General features: G+C 45.1%; 1 protein-coding gene across 7 annotated transcripts; it reads left to right on the top strand.

Moving 5' to 3' along the window:
• The first annotated feature begins 1,277 nt into the window (after positions 1 to 1,277).
• On the top strand, positions 1,278 to 16,127 carry LOC148823266 (kynurenine--oxoglutarate transaminase 3-like). Of its 7 annotated transcripts, XR_016093764.1 has the most exons (15): positions 7,318 to 7,760; positions 8,478 to 8,572; positions 8,894 to 8,952; positions 9,363 to 9,507; positions 9,967 to 10,116; positions 10,202 to 10,288; positions 10,707 to 10,832; positions 11,145 to 11,265; positions 11,812 to 11,888; positions 12,370 to 12,459; positions 13,161 to 13,347; positions 13,969 to 14,099; positions 14,887 to 14,960; positions 15,136 to 15,222; positions 15,846 to 16,127. XR_016093764.1 is itself a non-coding variant. In XM_088927884.1 (14 exons), the coding sequence occupies exons 2-14, from the start codon at positions 8,480 to 8,482 to the stop codon at positions 15,909 to 15,911; spliced, it is 1,362 nt and encodes a 453-aa protein (XP_088784010.1). In that variant the 5' UTR covers positions 1,278 to 1,570; positions 8,478 to 8,479; the 3' UTR covers positions 15,912 to 16,127. The 7 variants fall into 7 exon arrangements, 6 of the variants coding, with proteins under 6 accessions (XP_088784010.1, XP_088784012.1, XP_088784014.1 ...); XM_088927884.1 differs by lacking the exons at positions 7,318 to 7,760; positions 13,969 to 14,099 and adding an exon at positions 1,278 to 1,570; XM_088927886.1 differs by lacking the exons at positions 7,318 to 7,760; positions 13,969 to 14,099 and adding an exon at positions 6,042 to 6,278.
• The last annotated feature ends 277 nt before the right edge of the window (positions 16,128 to 16,404 follow it).

Here is a 16,404-nt window from a genome sequence, read left to right as displayed (position 1 = left end):
GTGTTCAGATAAGCCCCCGTCAAACAGAAACTAAACAGCTCCCCTACAAGTTAGATATCTGTTCTGTTGCCACACGGGGTCTGTCTTTGTCTTGCCCTTGGCTGTAGTGTTTGTCCAGCCGGGAGACGAGACAGGTAATGTCCTACATACAGCAGGAGATAAAGAATCCCGCCAGGGAGAATTCAAGCTTTGTTGCATCAGTGATCAAGCGCAGCCAGCAGGCAGCTCTGAGACACAGAGGCGCAGGACTTACTAAATGACCCTAGTTTGTTTGTTTCCTTTGTTCTGGGCAAAAACACATTACGTGAACACGAACTTGTATATCATTTACCTGGGATACAAGCACCTACCTCAATAAAACATCAAACAGGCCATCAGAGAGCCAAAATGTTGGAAATATCGCTGGAGGCTCACAATATGAAGTAATTGGGATGTTGTCTACGTTTTTATAGAATATATGTCATGAAGTATTTATAGTTCAGGTGGGTAGCTGCGTCAGCATGCATAGGCTGCAAAGGAACAGGTAACGTGTTTATTCCATGCTGAAAAGAAAAGAAAGGAAACACAATGTTTCGGCTGAGTAGCAAAAGGCTCCACAGCCGAAACATTGTGTTTCCTTTCTTTTCTTTTCAGTATGGCATAAACCCGTTACCTGTTCCCTTATAAACTATTTATTGAATACACATTGAATAGGTACTGTACATTTGTAAGCTTAGCCCAAGTTCATGCCTCATGGATTTAATTGGTGTGAAAACGGTTCAACAGCAGGTAAATGTTATTTTTGTTGTTGATGCACCAATAATCCTAGTGGGCTGTGGCAAGTTTTTTTTTATCTTAGTCATAAGTGCTGTTAGTTCAAAAAATATTGCAGGTTACAGCGTTTGGGATTCCCAAGTGAACGATGATTAGGAGCCAAGTACAGGAGCTGAAACCATATGTTTCTGATGGATTCTGCACAGCAACCCACACGGGGTGTGTGGCAGGAAACAATTAGAGTAGAGTAAATATCTGGCCAAACGTGCTGACGTTAGAAAAAACCGAGGAGTGTTTTAATTTAATGTGACTTAAGAATTAGCAACTTCGAAAGCCTATTAGCTCAACTGAAACGACACTGCGGGAAAGGAATTTTGCATACACGATGAGAAGGATTATAAATCGCATATTTAATCCAATCTCTTATGTCTAATGTTGAACTATGCAACATCTTGGAATGTTGTTCAAAACAGGAAATACAGGGAGCTCCCCCAAAACCTCCAAGAGTCCTCTATCTCTGTGTGGTGTGTACATATTGGGTAGGGAAAGTAAACTGTGTTTTTTTTCTTCACTTTTTCGCTGTGTTTCTGCCCAGTTCTGAATAGAGTGTTTATTCAGAACAGGACATAATTAGTCACTAAAAACGCTGTGCGTGTCTTGCTGTTTGAAATACTCTGGACTCAGCTGAGATGCGGAAAATGCCGTGACATTGGGACTGGCGTCAGAAGCTAACGGATAGGACTGAACGTGGAAATGTAAAAAAAAAACCAAACACAAAAGAATTAAAGAGATGTCAGCACGCTTTAACCTTGATACGGTATGTGCTCTGGGCACCGAATCCATGTGGGGGGTGTAGATATAACCAGGTTATGGAGAACTGAAATAAACTGCACGCAAAGCTCTTCTGCTTGAACAGCTGCTCAGTCTGACCCGCCGACACTTGCGTGCTGGAAGCTCAGCTCAAACAGGCCAGAAAATGTGCGTCATTCTACAGCCATTAAAAAAGAAACACAAAACCAAGCTTCCTGCATTGCACCGATCTGTAAATATTGATTTGCCATAACAGACATTTTTCAGCGTGCGCTTCTGCTGTTAGTATGTCTCTGCTGCGTCTCGCTGCTCTCTCGTGTTTCAAATCAGACGACAGGACCCTGCTGAAAATCTGCCAAGCTGGCTATCGGGCTAATGAGTATAACCCCCCATGACTTTCTTCCTGATAGACTCGCATATGTCTCTGTGTTATGGTTTGCTCTCAGCCTGGATAAGGGTGTCCACTAAACTCATAATCACAGTGTGAAAAGGCACTGGCCTCAAATATCCAATACATTCTGACACCGACACACACTTCAATATAATAATAATTAATAATTGCTTAAACTTACATAGCGCTTTTCTGGACACTCCACTCAAAGCGCTTTACAGGTAATGGGGATCCCCTCCACCACCACCAATGTGCAGCCCCACCTGGATGATGACGGCAGCCATAGTGCGCCAGAACGCTCAACACACACTAGATATCAGTGGGGAGGAGAGCAGAGTAATGAAGCCAATTCATAGATATAAAGAGCTTCCAGCAGAATAAAAACAATGTCGACAGCACTTGTGGGTTAATGAGTTTGGGGAAGTTGGCTGATATTTGTATTTATAAAATCGTATTTATTTTTGCGGCAGCAGTAGTACTGTAGCAGTGTTGTTCACTGGGGTTGTAATTGTGCGTGGATTTCAACAGCCCGCTTAAACTCTCGTGTTCTACTGTATTGACCCAGAACACAAGAAATTAAGAACAAAGTACATTTTGATTCCCTTTCAGAAGTCCTTCTTCTGACCGTTAGGGTGCATATCTTATAACTTATTTGCAAATAAAAAAAGAACGGTTACAACAGTGCATTGGCGCAAGTTAAACATACAGCTGAACATTTTCTGTAATCAGAACAGCTACTCATAATGTTTTCTAGTCATCCAAGACTCGATAGTGACTTTAGACAGGAAACTATTACAGAAGAGAAAGCGGGATACGGGTCAAAAATGCCCTGAGCTTCTAATCAAAACAGCTAAATAACATATTAGCAAACCGCCACAGAAAAAAAAACATGCTGAATTTAAATGCGCATGTTCAATATTTATTAAAATATAAGCTTTAGAAGCTGAATGTACCAAAGGGAAAAGGAAAAATATATTTAATCTTTTTAAACTAAAAAAAAACAGAAGAGAATTTTGCTGCAGGCAGCTCCTTGTGCTTGTAGCCAGTGTGTCTCGGCGGAGCGCAATTTTCCAATTCAGAACGGAGTGGAAAACTATAAAATATTAAATTGCAAGAGCAGTGCGAAAAATTTCTAAGCATTATAAATTCACTTTAATTTCGATAATTAGACCCAAAAGGCGCATGCTGCTGAGATAATGTAAGAAAACCTATCCTTCAGGATTCATTTTTAATGTGTAACTTGGGTTATAAATAAATGAGTAAGTTAATGAAATTTAAAGAACAGACAGTTAATTAAAAGTTGGGCATTTAACTTGGTTACAACTTTGAACATGTACTGATTATCAATACAATCCGTGAGATGCGTCTGACAGCTCAGAGCACGTCTGAAGACAAACGGGGATCTTGTGCCTGAAAGATTTCTGAGCTCTGTCTCACACACTGAACGAGGTGGTCCACGGGATTTCGTAATGTGATTTTTAAATGAGGATCCTGAGGATTGAGCAGTTTTGTTAGTTTTCAGACAACTAACCTGAGTAAAATTGCATAGAGAAATCCAGCAGGGGTCTGAAATCTGTGAGCAATTTATCCTAAATTGGGTCCAACACCAGACTGTGTGCTTTTGAATTACAATTAAACACACGTTCAGAACCTCCATTTTCTGCACTGGCTCTTGTAAACTGTGGGAAACAATCACTAGAATTCCTGTTTTAAAATCTGTTTTACCGAAGAGGGCAAAATGATGTGCAATTCAAAGATTCAATGTGTTGTTTGCAATTTGTATCTCTATTGATGAATGCTTTTTGTTACAGTTTAGTAATGACGTATATTTCTTACAACGTGAATAACTATTATTCTATTTGTGTTCTAATTAATACTTTGTTCTGAATTCTTGTTGAAAATGGATATCCTGGGCATTGGAGACCTTTCTGCTCAGATTCTGTGCCTGATGTGCTTCATAAATGTAGTTTCTAGTGGCCCATTCTGACTTAAGATGTCCTATAGATTCATTAAAAATCCATGATCTACAGGCTGTGAGCAAATTCCCAGACTTTATTTATATTCTTTGCATTAATAATCTTCCTTCCCCTATCTAGCTCTGCTGTTCACCATTACAGATGACACAGATGAGCCCAGAAAAGGTTTCTTCTCAATTCGGCACTTTAAAAATGATCAGGATGGGATGTGAAAAACATGTCAGGCCTCCTATGTTAAGTCTCTTCAGTGCAAGGTTTTTTCCAGTTGTATTCTCCTTATTTAATGTCCCAGTAAAACCTGTAATATAATCCTGTAATAGCTAGTTAATTTAGTTAAATGGTTGGTGAATGTGAAAAGCTCTCTATAATATGACTGTTTGTGCTCAGCAGGGGATACGACAGAAACTGAGATCCCTCACACATTTAATTAAAAACAAAGCTTAGTGCAAAGCATTAAGCACCAGATTTGCCAGTTAAATTGTTAATACGATGTAAATTGTACAGCAATAAATAAAGATGGCTGCGTGGGGAGAAAATTAATTATTGGTGAGATGTTTTATTTATTAAAATGTTAATGTGGAATTCAGTATACATATTTGTTTCAGACCATAATCTTCCCCAGATATGGAATCAAAGTTAGGTCTCCAGTAATTTTCAGTGATGTTACTAAAGCTTATTTGGATTAATGTTTTCTGGTTTTGCTTGTTAGGATTTTGTCCTCTCTGGGATACAAGGAAGGTCTGTGTTTACGATTTAAACTGCGGTCTAGGTTGCACTGTGGGCTCATTGTCTTTAAATATTAAGCCCGTGTTGTGCGTTGTGCACTATGTTTGCAGAGTCGTGCTACTGCTAGAAGTGGTGTAGAATCTGTGTTTGCAAATTCCCATAATGAACAGAAATGTTCGACATTTTATGGTCAGTTATTCCTGTTGGCTGATACCAGCTTAATCCTGTCTACGCGTTAGTACTAAAGGGCTTTAAATGACAACCTTATCATTTATCATGTTTCTGATAGATTGTGGCCCCATACGACTGAGTGTCATTCGTCTACATTAATTGCTAAAGTATTTGCCATCATCACTCTGTTGATATAAACAACACATTTCTAATGACTGCAGCATATTTTGTGTTAGTGGACAGTCCAATAGAATATAAAGGGTTAGCTAGGAACTTCAAAATATCTGCGTTGAACACCTTCCACCTATAAATCTGTTTCAGTTGGTATTAAAAAAAAACATCCAGGTGTGGACTTATATATTACTACTAAAAAACTACTTAATGGTGGGGCTGCACATTGGTGGTGGTGGAGGGGAGTCCCCATTACCTGCAAAGCGCTCTGAGTGGAGTGTCCAGAAAAGCGCTATATGTGTGTGAGCAATTATTATTATTATTATTATAATTATTATTATTATTAAACGGTTTAATTGGGCACCTTCGTTACAGACTAGGCCGTATTTTATTCTGTTAGCGAACTTCAGGAGGCGCAGCTTGGCCAAGGAAACGTGCCCAGCGCTAATTAGGACCCGCCCATACTCTCAGATTGAAACGTACTCCACCCCTTAACTTCCCAGACACAGTGGAAACATAAACGCCCTCGGAGCGGAGGGATGAACTCTGAAGGTTGAGAAGACACGATCCGTTGGCCTCATTCATCAAAAGAATGCTTTAGGTTTTACTGTGCGTAACAGGAAACCTTCAATGTAAGCAATCTAAGTCAAGTCACACAAAACAGGTCACTGGCGCTGCGGTGGAATCAATCACAAATGTTTACATGCAGGCTTTGGTCTGTAGTTTATTAATGCGCTCATTTAAAACATATCATCTATACGGACTCTGCGGAACTGTTCATTTTTTAAATGTAAAAGTCCTTGTCAGCATCGCCGCGGCACTCGGTTGGAATATTGTCTCTCGCCAATTGCTCGGATGGGGCCGGGTAGTGGGTTTCCATGGAGCTGGCGCCCTCTGCTGGTGCGCTTGTGAACGCCCGGCTCCGCGCTGTCCCCGCACAAGCGGCTCTTGGTCGCTTTACACACGAGATCTCCCACGTTTTCACAAACCCTCTGTCGACAGGGAAGTTATTAACGACGCATTCGTGAAAAGATAAATTATTTCCGCTCGGTTGGGTATTTCTATGCCTTAGGCTGGTCAAAGTCTTGATCCTGGCCGTTTTTACAAATGTGCAGGGTTTCACAATATCTCGGGAGGGTAATGACCTCATGGGTCCAAAGCACAGTTTGAGCTACCCGTTTGTGCTACATGTAGTGCCTCTTTAACACCATTAGAGTCCCGTGTGACTGGCACACACATCTCTCTCAGGACATCGAAGAGCCCTGCACACATTCAGCATTGTAAGTTTTTTTTTGTTACAGATACAGAGTATCATTTTCCTAAGTAATGGGTGCTTCGTTTTGGGATTTTGTTTTTCCAGTGGAGACAGAAAAATCGAAAAGCAGATTGGACGCATTTGTTACCATGCAATGCATAAGAAAAGTCTTGTTTTGTGTTATTAATTATTGCAGGACAGTTTTAAAAATACTGAAAAGGTGGCGATGGTGGTAGCTTTGTGGCCCCTGGGTTCAATTTCTGGCCTGCTCTCTTCTGTGAGAACATTATATATGGTTTTATATGCGAGTGTCCCACTCTAAAACCTTCAGTATTTTTAATTTACAGATGTAAATATGTAGACTTCCATATTTAAAATTAAATTGTGGCGTTTATTACTATTTTTGAAAATTATGTACATATAAATATTTATATGAACCTTTAATATGGCCCAGATAAATTATAGATTTCCTCACAGTGTCGCCTCCCCTCTCGCCTAACAACAGGTGTCGTGACTGTTGCGAGAACCTGTTTCCCTTTTGAACACATTTTTGTGTGTGTTGTGTAAGGGGTTTTTTGTTTCTCATTCTTGTGTGTTGCGTGTTTGGTGATGGCACGTCTGGGCCACCGTACCCCGGCGGCTCGGAACGGGATAAAGCGGAAAGAAAAGGGACGGATGAAATTTGGGTGCAGTACTTTCCTCAAGAGTGCAACAACGAGGTCTCTCCCGCAACCTGCCAGCTAGCCGCCGTTCCTCATTACAAACTGCAGACTTATGCCACCACTTCACCGGCTCCTCCCACAAGAGGGGAAGGGAAACAGAATTAAAACTGAAATAAATTGCGCGAAAGTGCTTTAGTCAATCTACAGACGGGAAGAGCAGAATATCTGCAGTTTCTGCGCAGTTTCTGCATAATGGAAGCAGCTAGTAGGACTGAGATTTAATCCTCATATTACTTTGGTCGGAGATCGACGTGCTTGAAGCTCTTGTAGTTACTGTGAGCAGGAAATTCTAGTCCATTATCTGCTTATAAAGGTTCACATACTTTTTTCAGGCATAAATAAATGTGTTTTATGTGCTTAGCTGTACACCGGACAGACGAAAAAAGTGGAAAGCTACGATGCAATTGAGGGTCCTTAATTGATAGTTGGTGCGGCTGTGCATGGTTGATGGTACGCCGGCGCGTATCACGGCCCGGATCACGTTTTCGCTGAAGCGTTTGCGTCGCCCTGTTGGCTCAGGGCCGCAGCGACCTGCAGCAGCTGCGCAGACGCGCAATAAAATCTGCACCGCTGCAGCTCGGCTCTGGTTGGACGGGCCGAGGGGGAGTGACTGTGCCCGGCGGAGAGACACCGACACTTGAGAACAGTGAACACCTGAAAAGCGGTGTTGCCGTTTTACTGCCCTGGGAGGTAGTGATCGCAGCGCAGGGGACAGGGGTCGGGGACAGGGCTCTTGCTGTGCCGCGCTCCTGCATGGCTGTGTAGCCAGGAGGGACATCTAGAGGGTGAGGTGTCTGGAGTTTAAACTGGATTAATCCCCTTCTTTCCGTGTGCAGTTTGTAATTCGACAAAGCCTAGAAGTCAGGTGTAAATGCTATCTCCCCCGTATCGCAGTTTTTTTTACTCATCACGGTGCCGTCTCCAAGCCCGGTTCTGTTCGGATGATCTCAGTGTGTGTGGACCAGCGGTCACAGCAGCTCTAGAAATGTTTCATGTTTTTACTTTAGATTTGTGTTAGGTCAGTTCTGTCTTGGTTGAAATTCCAGCTGGTTCCGGTAACTGATTTCCGATGGTCTGAACGGACTATTATTATTATTATTATTATTGGGTAAGAGGTTCAAAATAGCTCACCCATTAACGTGTGCTGGTAATGATTTATCAGTACTGTGTAACTGTGGATGTAAACGCGGTGCTGTAATAAACGGGTGACTACAAAACTGGGTTTTAAAACTCACTGAGCTACAAGCTACTGGTCACCAGCACACACCAGTTAAGCCTTTTGCACTGGAATTGACATTAAGGTGTGTATAAGCAACCTGTTTATCTTATGTGTGTTGCTTTAAAAATAATCCAAATACAGGCATTACCGTTGTGCCTATAAAGATGAAATAATATTAATTAATGTGATTTTAACCAGTATTTTTAATTCAAATGTACAGTTCGCTTTAACTCAAAATATTATAGGCTTGAAAATGACAGAGCGGTGCATGTGTCTGCTGCAGATATGAACTTGCGCCACACCCTCGGCTGCTGTCTTGCTGTGTGTAGCTTGCCGAGAACAATCTTCTTGAGACGTCAGTGCCTGTCTACCTCTCCAGTGAGTCTTTGTCTTTCACTGTTCAATCACAGTTCGACACTGGGAGCAGAGGTGTCAAAAATAAAAGACAACATTCTTATGTTAAGTTACAGTATCTCCTTCAAGCAATGTTAAGAATTAAATGGAGCCAGAGGACATACTGTACCATGTGTTCATGTGTCTGCCATACTTTAATGCCTTGTCTTTTGACTTTCTTTACATCAAAGAGGTTTAAATATGTCCGTAATATACTAAAAAATGTTTAAAAAATGTATTTTATGTTTTGAGTCAATGATTGAGAAAACCTCATTTCTGATTCTACTTTTCTCTCTTAAACTTCAGATGACTTCGTTCAGGCACAAAAATACCAAAAGAATCCAAGGCCTCGATAAAAACATATGGTAAGTACAGGGGAGATCCCCTTGAGAGCTTAAACGTGTCAGTTCTGTACAACATCAATCTGTCAGTTGTGTCTGAGGATTTTTTTATACTTATTTCACTGGAGCAAAGTTTTGAAAAGCTACCAAAGAGAGAAAAGATCTGCTGAATACTACGGCTTTGAAGAATGCTCTTGTCTCGCCACTCTTCTTGGTCCGTCTTGGTGGTGGATGGAGCTTTCATTCTCCTGTGCTGCAGTGAGCCTGAATCCATGCGCATCACAACCCAGGGCGCAGGAAGTGATCTCACAGGGCTGCAGGGTTAAAGGTCGCCTGAGCTGGGGATTCGATCTCGGGGCTCGGCCTCGGTTGTGTGGAGCACAGCGCCCTAGACCCGAGTGACGGTGTCTGTCCGTCCGTCTGTCTGTCCGCAGGGTGACCTTTTCTGCTGTGGCTGCTGACCCCTCCATCGTCAACCTGGGGCAGGGCTTCCCGGATCTCCCCCCTCCCCCCTACGTCACGGAGGCGCTGGCCAGGGCGGTGTCCGTGGACCGGCTCAACCAGTACACCCGGGGCTTTGTAAGGGCGCTGGGCAGTCGGGGTCACGCTGGGGGGCTGGGGAAGATTGCCACCTCTCACCTCTCCGGGAAACATGCACTCTTCTTAATTAGCACGCAAGTTTGTTTGTTTGTCCAATAAGTCGTGGATAACTTTCACAGACTTGTGTCTGATCTAGTGTGTGGCTGTACGTGTCCACAGATGCAGTAGACGTGTGGCTGTTGTGTTCAGTGAAACGTCTGGAGCGGGGGGGATGCGTCGGGCAGCGTGGCCGTGCTCCTGGACGGGTGCATCAGGCCCTGCCGACGGCTCTCCTGCTGCAGCCCGCGAGACGCAGGTCTGCCTGCAGGCTTCGCGCTGGGTCGAGCGCCGGTGCGTCTCTCGCGGCCTGAGGGCCGGCAGGAGGCTGGCGGAGGCGGTTTGTTGGCGCTATACCCGCTGAAAGGCGGCGCTCAGCTCGCCCCCTTGTTCTTCCGGCAGGGGCACCCCTCTTTAGTGAAGGCGCTGTCGCAGGTGTACGGCGCGGTGTACGGCCGCCAGGTGGACCCCCTGAAGGAGGTCCTGGTGACGGTGGGGGCCTACGGGTCTCTGTTCGGCTCCATGCAGGCGCTGGTGGAGGAAGGAGACGAGGTGAGTGCCCCCCTGGCCGGGCTGTCGCCGCTCCTGGCGACTCCCCCCGACGTCCCACAAAGCCCGGGTTCTCTCGCTGTTGCAGGTGATCATCGTGGAGCCCTTCTTTGACTGTTATGTGCCCATGGTCCGAATGGCCGGAGCAAAGCCCATCCTGATACCGCTAAGGCTCGTGAGTCTGATCATTGTATTTCATGTAGAAAGAAGCAAATCCGTCTAATCTGTCTGGGGCTCTACACACTGTGTGTCAAGGGATGTGTGTAATGTTTGTGGTTCGTTTTAAAATTTGTCAGTAATGCTCTTGAACCCTGTTTTCCCTTAGGGAGCTCTCCTCACGTACAGTGGAGTCCGACATGCTTTGAATTTGAATGAGTCAGATGTGCAGTAGATTATGAGTTATTGTATCTGTGCAGAAGACCTTTAACACTTGGGTTTAGCTGTTAGGGCTCAGTACTAGATAAGGTACCTCCTGATAGCTTGTATGCAGTTCATGTGCTTATAATAGCTGAAGCCTTTTGTTAGATGTAAAGGACCTTAAAATACAAAACTGATGCTTCTTTCCACCTCTCTGTGCTGTTTTTAAACACCAGAAAACGTCTGAGGGCTCTGCTATCACTAGTGCAGACTGGGTGCTCGACCCAGAAGAGCTCGCTAGCAAATTCAGCTCAAAGACCAAAGCCATCATCGTCAACACACCTCACAACCCCTTGGGAAAGGTGAGAGCTCTGCCCCTTTCCACTCTCGCAGACTGGCCCTGGTCCCGGAGAGCCCCCCGTCCTGCAGGTATCCTCAATCTCGAAAGGCCTGGAGCAGTTGATCTAGGATCAGCTGAAGTAATTTAAAGATCATTTGGAAGAAAAGATTGGAGTATCCTTCAGCTTCGGGACCAGTTGATCAGTTGCTTAAACAAGGGTTCCTAATCTCTTGAGAACAGGCGATTTAGGGTGACCTGCGAGACAGGGGCTCTCCGGAGTCCGACTGGGGGCCCCTGACCGAGACTCTGAGAGCTCCCCTGGCTGTGTTCGCAGGTCTTCAGCAAGCAGGAGCTGCAGATGATTGCCCACCTGTGTGTCCAGCACGATGTGCTGTGCTTCAGTGACGAAGTGTATGAGTGGCTGGTGTACAAGGGGCAGGAGCACATTAAGATCGGTAATGCTTTCGTGACTGCAGTACAAGCACAGCTTGTGGGCTCATAATCAGTCCTTACAGAAATATCTTTCTCATTCTGTGCAGATGTCTTTTACTGGTGACCTAGTGCTCAGCTTTATAGTTTTTATTTGTAGATAATTAGATTTTGTCCATATGCTCTACAAAATTGTTTTTTCTGAGCTCTACAGGAATCGGGGAAAACATACAGCTTTACAAGGAAGCAGAAATTTCTCCTTTACTCAGTCACCCACTCCAAATAACATTCTGGAAAAAAATAATATTTTGAGTTTTAAGAATCCTGTGTTAAATTTCTGATGGATTCCAAATATTTGAAACCCAAAATTTCCATAATCGGTTGTTCTTTTAAAATAAAATATATGCTTATTTTTGTGCGGTTCCTAACCAGATGTGTTCAAGAAGCAGTAAGGCACTCTACTGTCAGTAAATATTAATGGCTTTAAAATGTGATCAGGAAGTCTAAGATTTGCTTCAAATTTAAACTGTTTGTACTGTTTTGGAGTTTGACCCGGAGTTGTTTCTTTAAAGCTACACTTCCTGGCATGTGGGACAGAACCATCACCATCGGCAGTGCGGGGAAGACCTTCAGCGTGACTGGGTGGAAGGTACAGTGACCCAGCTGCCCTCCGCCTGCCCCTCGCCGCCGTCGTGGCCTGACTGGCTCTAGAAGTGCGTTTGTTTTGGGAAGATGGCTCCCTCTGCTCCAGGTCTGATCGTGCACTAGTGGGAGCAGCTGAGTTCGGCAGAAACGTGTGGTGGTGTACAAATTGTGTGCTTGTTCACTATGCAAGAAAAAAGACAGGACCCACATCAGTAGTCCGAGAGACAGAGTGTGTGAGCTGTGTGTCTGGACTCAAGGCAGCTGTGGTGAGAGATCTGCGGTCAGCCTGGACAGTGGTACTGCCTGACTATCACTGTGCGCTGACGGACTGGAATATGACCGCATTTACCCCACCATGTGCATGGAGACAAGGTTCTGATAGACACCTGCCTATTGTCAGACAACTCTTCTAGAAATATACACTTTATTTATACTTTTAGTTTAGGTTCAGAGTGCTCAAATGATTTTCTTTTTTTTTTTTTCAGCTTGGCTGGTCAATTGGTCCAGAACATCTAATCAAACATCTTCAGACAGTCATGCAGAACACACTGTATACCTGCCCCACTCCCTTACAGGTAAAACCTGTTTTTTTGCGTTTGTGACATTATCTTATATTCCACATTTGAAACTGAATGTTTACTTTTAATACTGAAGGTATTTTTAATGAACAGAATTCAAAGGCTTCATTTTCAAAATAAATCTGCAATTTGCAAGTTTAAAATTTGTTGCCTTACCTTGATGGGATCTGACCCCGTCTTCTGAAGTGCCAGATGAAATGTAAACCGTCCTGCTGAGGACTGGTCTGTGTGATCCTCCTGTTCTGTTCCGACAGCAGGATGAGCCGCTGATGACGTCACACCAAGCGAGTTGTAGAAAATCAGGTCGTGTCCCTCGGTCGTTCTTCCTCTAGTGGCATCATGAGAAAAACACTGTTTATAAATCAGAGGAGCTATTCAGCCCACCTGGCCCAATGTGGTAATGCAGTTAGTAGTTACTGGAATTGAATATCTTGTGCAGGCATTGTGTGAAAGAAGTCAGCTTCAATAACCTGGCCAGACAGCTTGTTCCACACTCCCACTACCCTCTGTGTAGGGAAGCGTCTCCTCCTCTCGGTTTTATTGTATTTTTGCTCAGTGTCCGCCTGTGACCAAAGTGCTCCCGTCGGACAGTTGAGGGAGGATGAAGGGGAAAGTGATCTGGCCTTGCACTGATTTTTGTGCTCTTGCGACTGAGAAGAGGAGAGCGCTCTGACCCCAGCCCCATGTCTGCTCCGCAGGAGGCCGTGGCTCAGGGTCTGCTTCTGGACTTCAAGCGTATGGGTGACCCCGACTGCTACTTCTCCTCTCTGGCCCGCGAGCTGGAGGGCAAGAGGGATCGGATAGCTGGGATCCTGGAATCCGCTGGCATGAGACCCATCGTTCCCGAAGGCGGCTACTTCATGCTCGCGGACGTGTCTGCTCTGGGTGAGTCGGCTGTTCCAGCGCTGCCTTCGTGAACGTGCCCTGCCCTTCTGGAAAACCGTCCCAGGCTCACATAGCCGCAGATCAGGGAGGGACAATGTGTCCAAGTCGTCATGAGGGCACTTTGGGCTCATCACAGACAGGTTGTGGGTTCGAGTCCCTGCTGCAGACACTGCTGTACCTTCAGTGAGGTACTTTAGCCCAGTTTCTCCCTTTCTCCCAGCTGTATAACTGGGCACCTGTACTGCTGGGGGGTCATCCCTGTGATGGACCGGTGTCCCGCGCTGGGGGGAGTTGCCAGCTCTCCAGACCAGTAAACGCTACAGGAGCTGGAATGAGCTCTGTCCCAGTGAGTCACTGTGGCCCTGGTGTGAGCCGTGAGTTCACCTTTAGTGCCTCTAGGGCGAAGAGCTTGCACTCGCAGTCTGTGTGAGCCCCTTACACGCACGTTTCCCAGATATTTGTATGTCATTTTTAATGAGTGAAAAGAGGGAATTGGATTACATACATTGCTAGCATATTTACCCCTCAGCTTCATAGTACATTAGACACGTGATGGGTAAAACATTTAATCAGCAGTGAATCAAATATTTTATGACACAAGTGGAAATTATGTGCATTTAGGACACAGATCAGGAGACCCATCTCTACACAAAGGGTGGTGGGTGCTTGGAACTGGAACTCCTTGCCCATTGAAACTGATTCCAACAGTTCTGACACAGGAAAGCTGGCTGAGAACCTCAGACCAACGGGTTGTGAGTAGCAGCGAACACAACGGGCCACACTGCCACCTGTAATCTATAATCTTGTGTTCTTCTTACAAAAGCTATGACAGTGTTTGGGCCCTGTTCTGACTGAGTTTGCTCACAGAGGGGAGGCAGGGCCCTGGTACGAGAGCTGAAGAGCCCAGTGGTGCTGGGAGACTGATTTCGGCAGAAGGCGATGAGTGTGAAGGAAACAGACAATAAGCTCTTCTGTCCAGCAAAGACGAGAGCTGTCGCAGTTCAAGACACTGCGTACTGCCAGGACTGTGTCACAACGCTGGCTTTGTTCACATCAAACAGGACTCCTTATTCTACACATTGAAGGAACAGTCATGCACAGCAATTTGTGTTCTGTTGTCAGTGAAGTGTAGTGATGAAGGGGATTGTTTTAATTTTAACAAGTAGCATAGTGATTTTTTCTCAGAGTTAAAAACTGTGCTTGTGGTCCGAGGGCCGGGGCAGACTGCTAATCTGTATCGAGCAGGGAGAGCACATCATAGCACCACCAGGGCTCTGGTTCCTGACTTCCCTTAGAGCCTGTCCAGCATTCCTGCTCACAGCGTGGGAGGGTAGAAGTGTGCAGAAAAGTAGTCCAAGAGTATGGAAGTGTAAAGAAATCGGTGTGAGGAATGTCCTCTGCACACTGACCGTCCGCCTTCAACACGATGCACTAGAGAGAAATGGCCTGAATGACTTCCTCTTGCCTGTGACCCGTCTGCTGGATTCTGAGCACTGCAGAGCCTGTGTCCGAGCGTGACGATGTTTTCTGTCTGCGCAGACGTGGACCTGCCTCACACGGGAGACGACGAGCCGTATGACTACAAGTTTGTGAAGTGGATGATCAAGGAAAAGGTACAGCTCTTTCCTCCTGCTGTGCTTGGGGAGTGCTGAGTGTGTGCTTTGTGCAAGTTTTCCACAGTGGCAGTGAGGATGAGGCAGACACTACCGCAGGAGCAGGCAATTGGGATGTTACTGGAGTCGCAGAAACCTGGTGCCCTTCTGGACTGTTTCTTCTTTTCTCTTCCAGAAACTCGCAGCTATTCCAATGACTGCCTTCTGTGGAGAAGAGTCTAAGAAGCAGTTTGAAAAATACATCCGATTCTGTTTCATCAAGGTAGCCTGCTGTTTTTCTGCCTTTATGAATGCGTCTCCCCCTGCTGGCAGCACACCTGTCCTGCAGGCGATGGGCTGCCTGGCGTGGTCTCCTGACTGGCCTGTGGACAGCTGGAGATTCCCTGAGGGTAGCCGAGCAAGACGAGACAAGGCCTTGCTTTGTCACGGTCATACCCCTCTTTTAGGATGAACTTAAAATTAAACAGGCTTCTGTTTAAAAAAGGATACGAATATGTTAAAGGCAAATGCCAAGACGTGAACTTGTTTTTGTCTGAGGGCAGATGGTAGCAATGGTAAAGGCTACTGTGTGCAGGCAGTTTAAGCGCAATAAACGTGCCGTGTGTAAAACAGCAAATCATAGCTGAGTGACCTTCATGTTGGCCGTATTTCTTCTGACTGGGGGATACCAGATTGGTGACAGTGATCCTTGCTGGCCCTGCTCGTGGCTTGTCAGGACTTCAGGTCCAGTCCAGTTGTATTGGATATTACTGACACAGTACAGCTGATCACCTGAATTCCAGTTATCTGTTTAGGCCAGCTTGAAATGAATGGATACTGATCCCGCTGGTGAGTTTTATACAGTTTGAGCATTGTGCTGACTTTTTGTTTTCCCTTATTTTGCAGCGAGACGACACATTAGATGCAGCAGAGGAGATTCTTAAGAACTGGAACAGAGCGGCGCCTGTCTGATGGTGGAGAACTGGCCCTGGCCCTGGCCCTTCGCCGTGTTAGCTGTTTTGCAGGGAATGCTGCGTTTTGAGTTTGATGATGCGTTGAATTTGGGCTAATTGAAACATTTCAGTATTGCTGTTTTGCATCACCAAGTTTATTACCATGATGGTTTGGGTATTTATGTGTGATGCAGTGGCCTTTTCCATTATACCATTAAAGCATTTTTACCTGCAAGTGCTACTTAAAGTCTTTTATTATCCTGCGTTTGGCATTTCCCCTGCCTTCTCCTCAAGGTTCCTGCAGTTATTTCTGTGCTGTGAGGTGGTTTTCTCCTGGGGAGCAGCTCGTATCTCTGCGGCTCATTGCACTGGGTGATGAAACTGCTGCTGCAGCCGAACTCTGAATCGTCTTTTACACTGACCCTCTCCTGCCCCCTCACCCTCATGCCGTTTAAAGGACGTTTATTATACAGGTCTTTTCGGTAGGAAATTAACAATGGGTTGAAATGCTT

This window comes from Atractosteus spatula, chromosome 11, assembly GCF_055471065.1.
Source record: "Atractosteus spatula isolate fAtrSpa1 chromosome 11, fAtrSpa1.hap1, whole genome shotgun sequence".
Classification (NCBI taxonomy): Eukaryota; Metazoa; Chordata; class Actinopteri; order Semionotiformes; family Lepisosteidae; genus Atractosteus; species Atractosteus spatula.
Note: the sequence above shows the minus strand (reverse complement) of the source record. Positions and strands in the feature narration are given on the sequence as shown.

Bases quoted from the DNA above. Each gene is read 5' to 3' on its own strand.
- LOC148823266 (XM_088927884.1), top strand. From the start codon at position 8,480: ATGAACTTGCGCCACACCCTCGGCTGCTGTCTTGCTGTGTGTAGCTTG. The intron at 9,508-9,966 runs GTAAGGGCGCTG...TTCTTCCGGCAG, and splicing joins ACCAGTACACCCGGGGCTTT to GGGCACCCCTCTTTAGTGAA. The intron at 10,117-10,201 runs GTGAGTGCCCCC...TCGCTGTTGCAG, and splicing joins TGGTGGAGGAAGGAGACGAG to GTGATCATCGTGGAGCCCTT.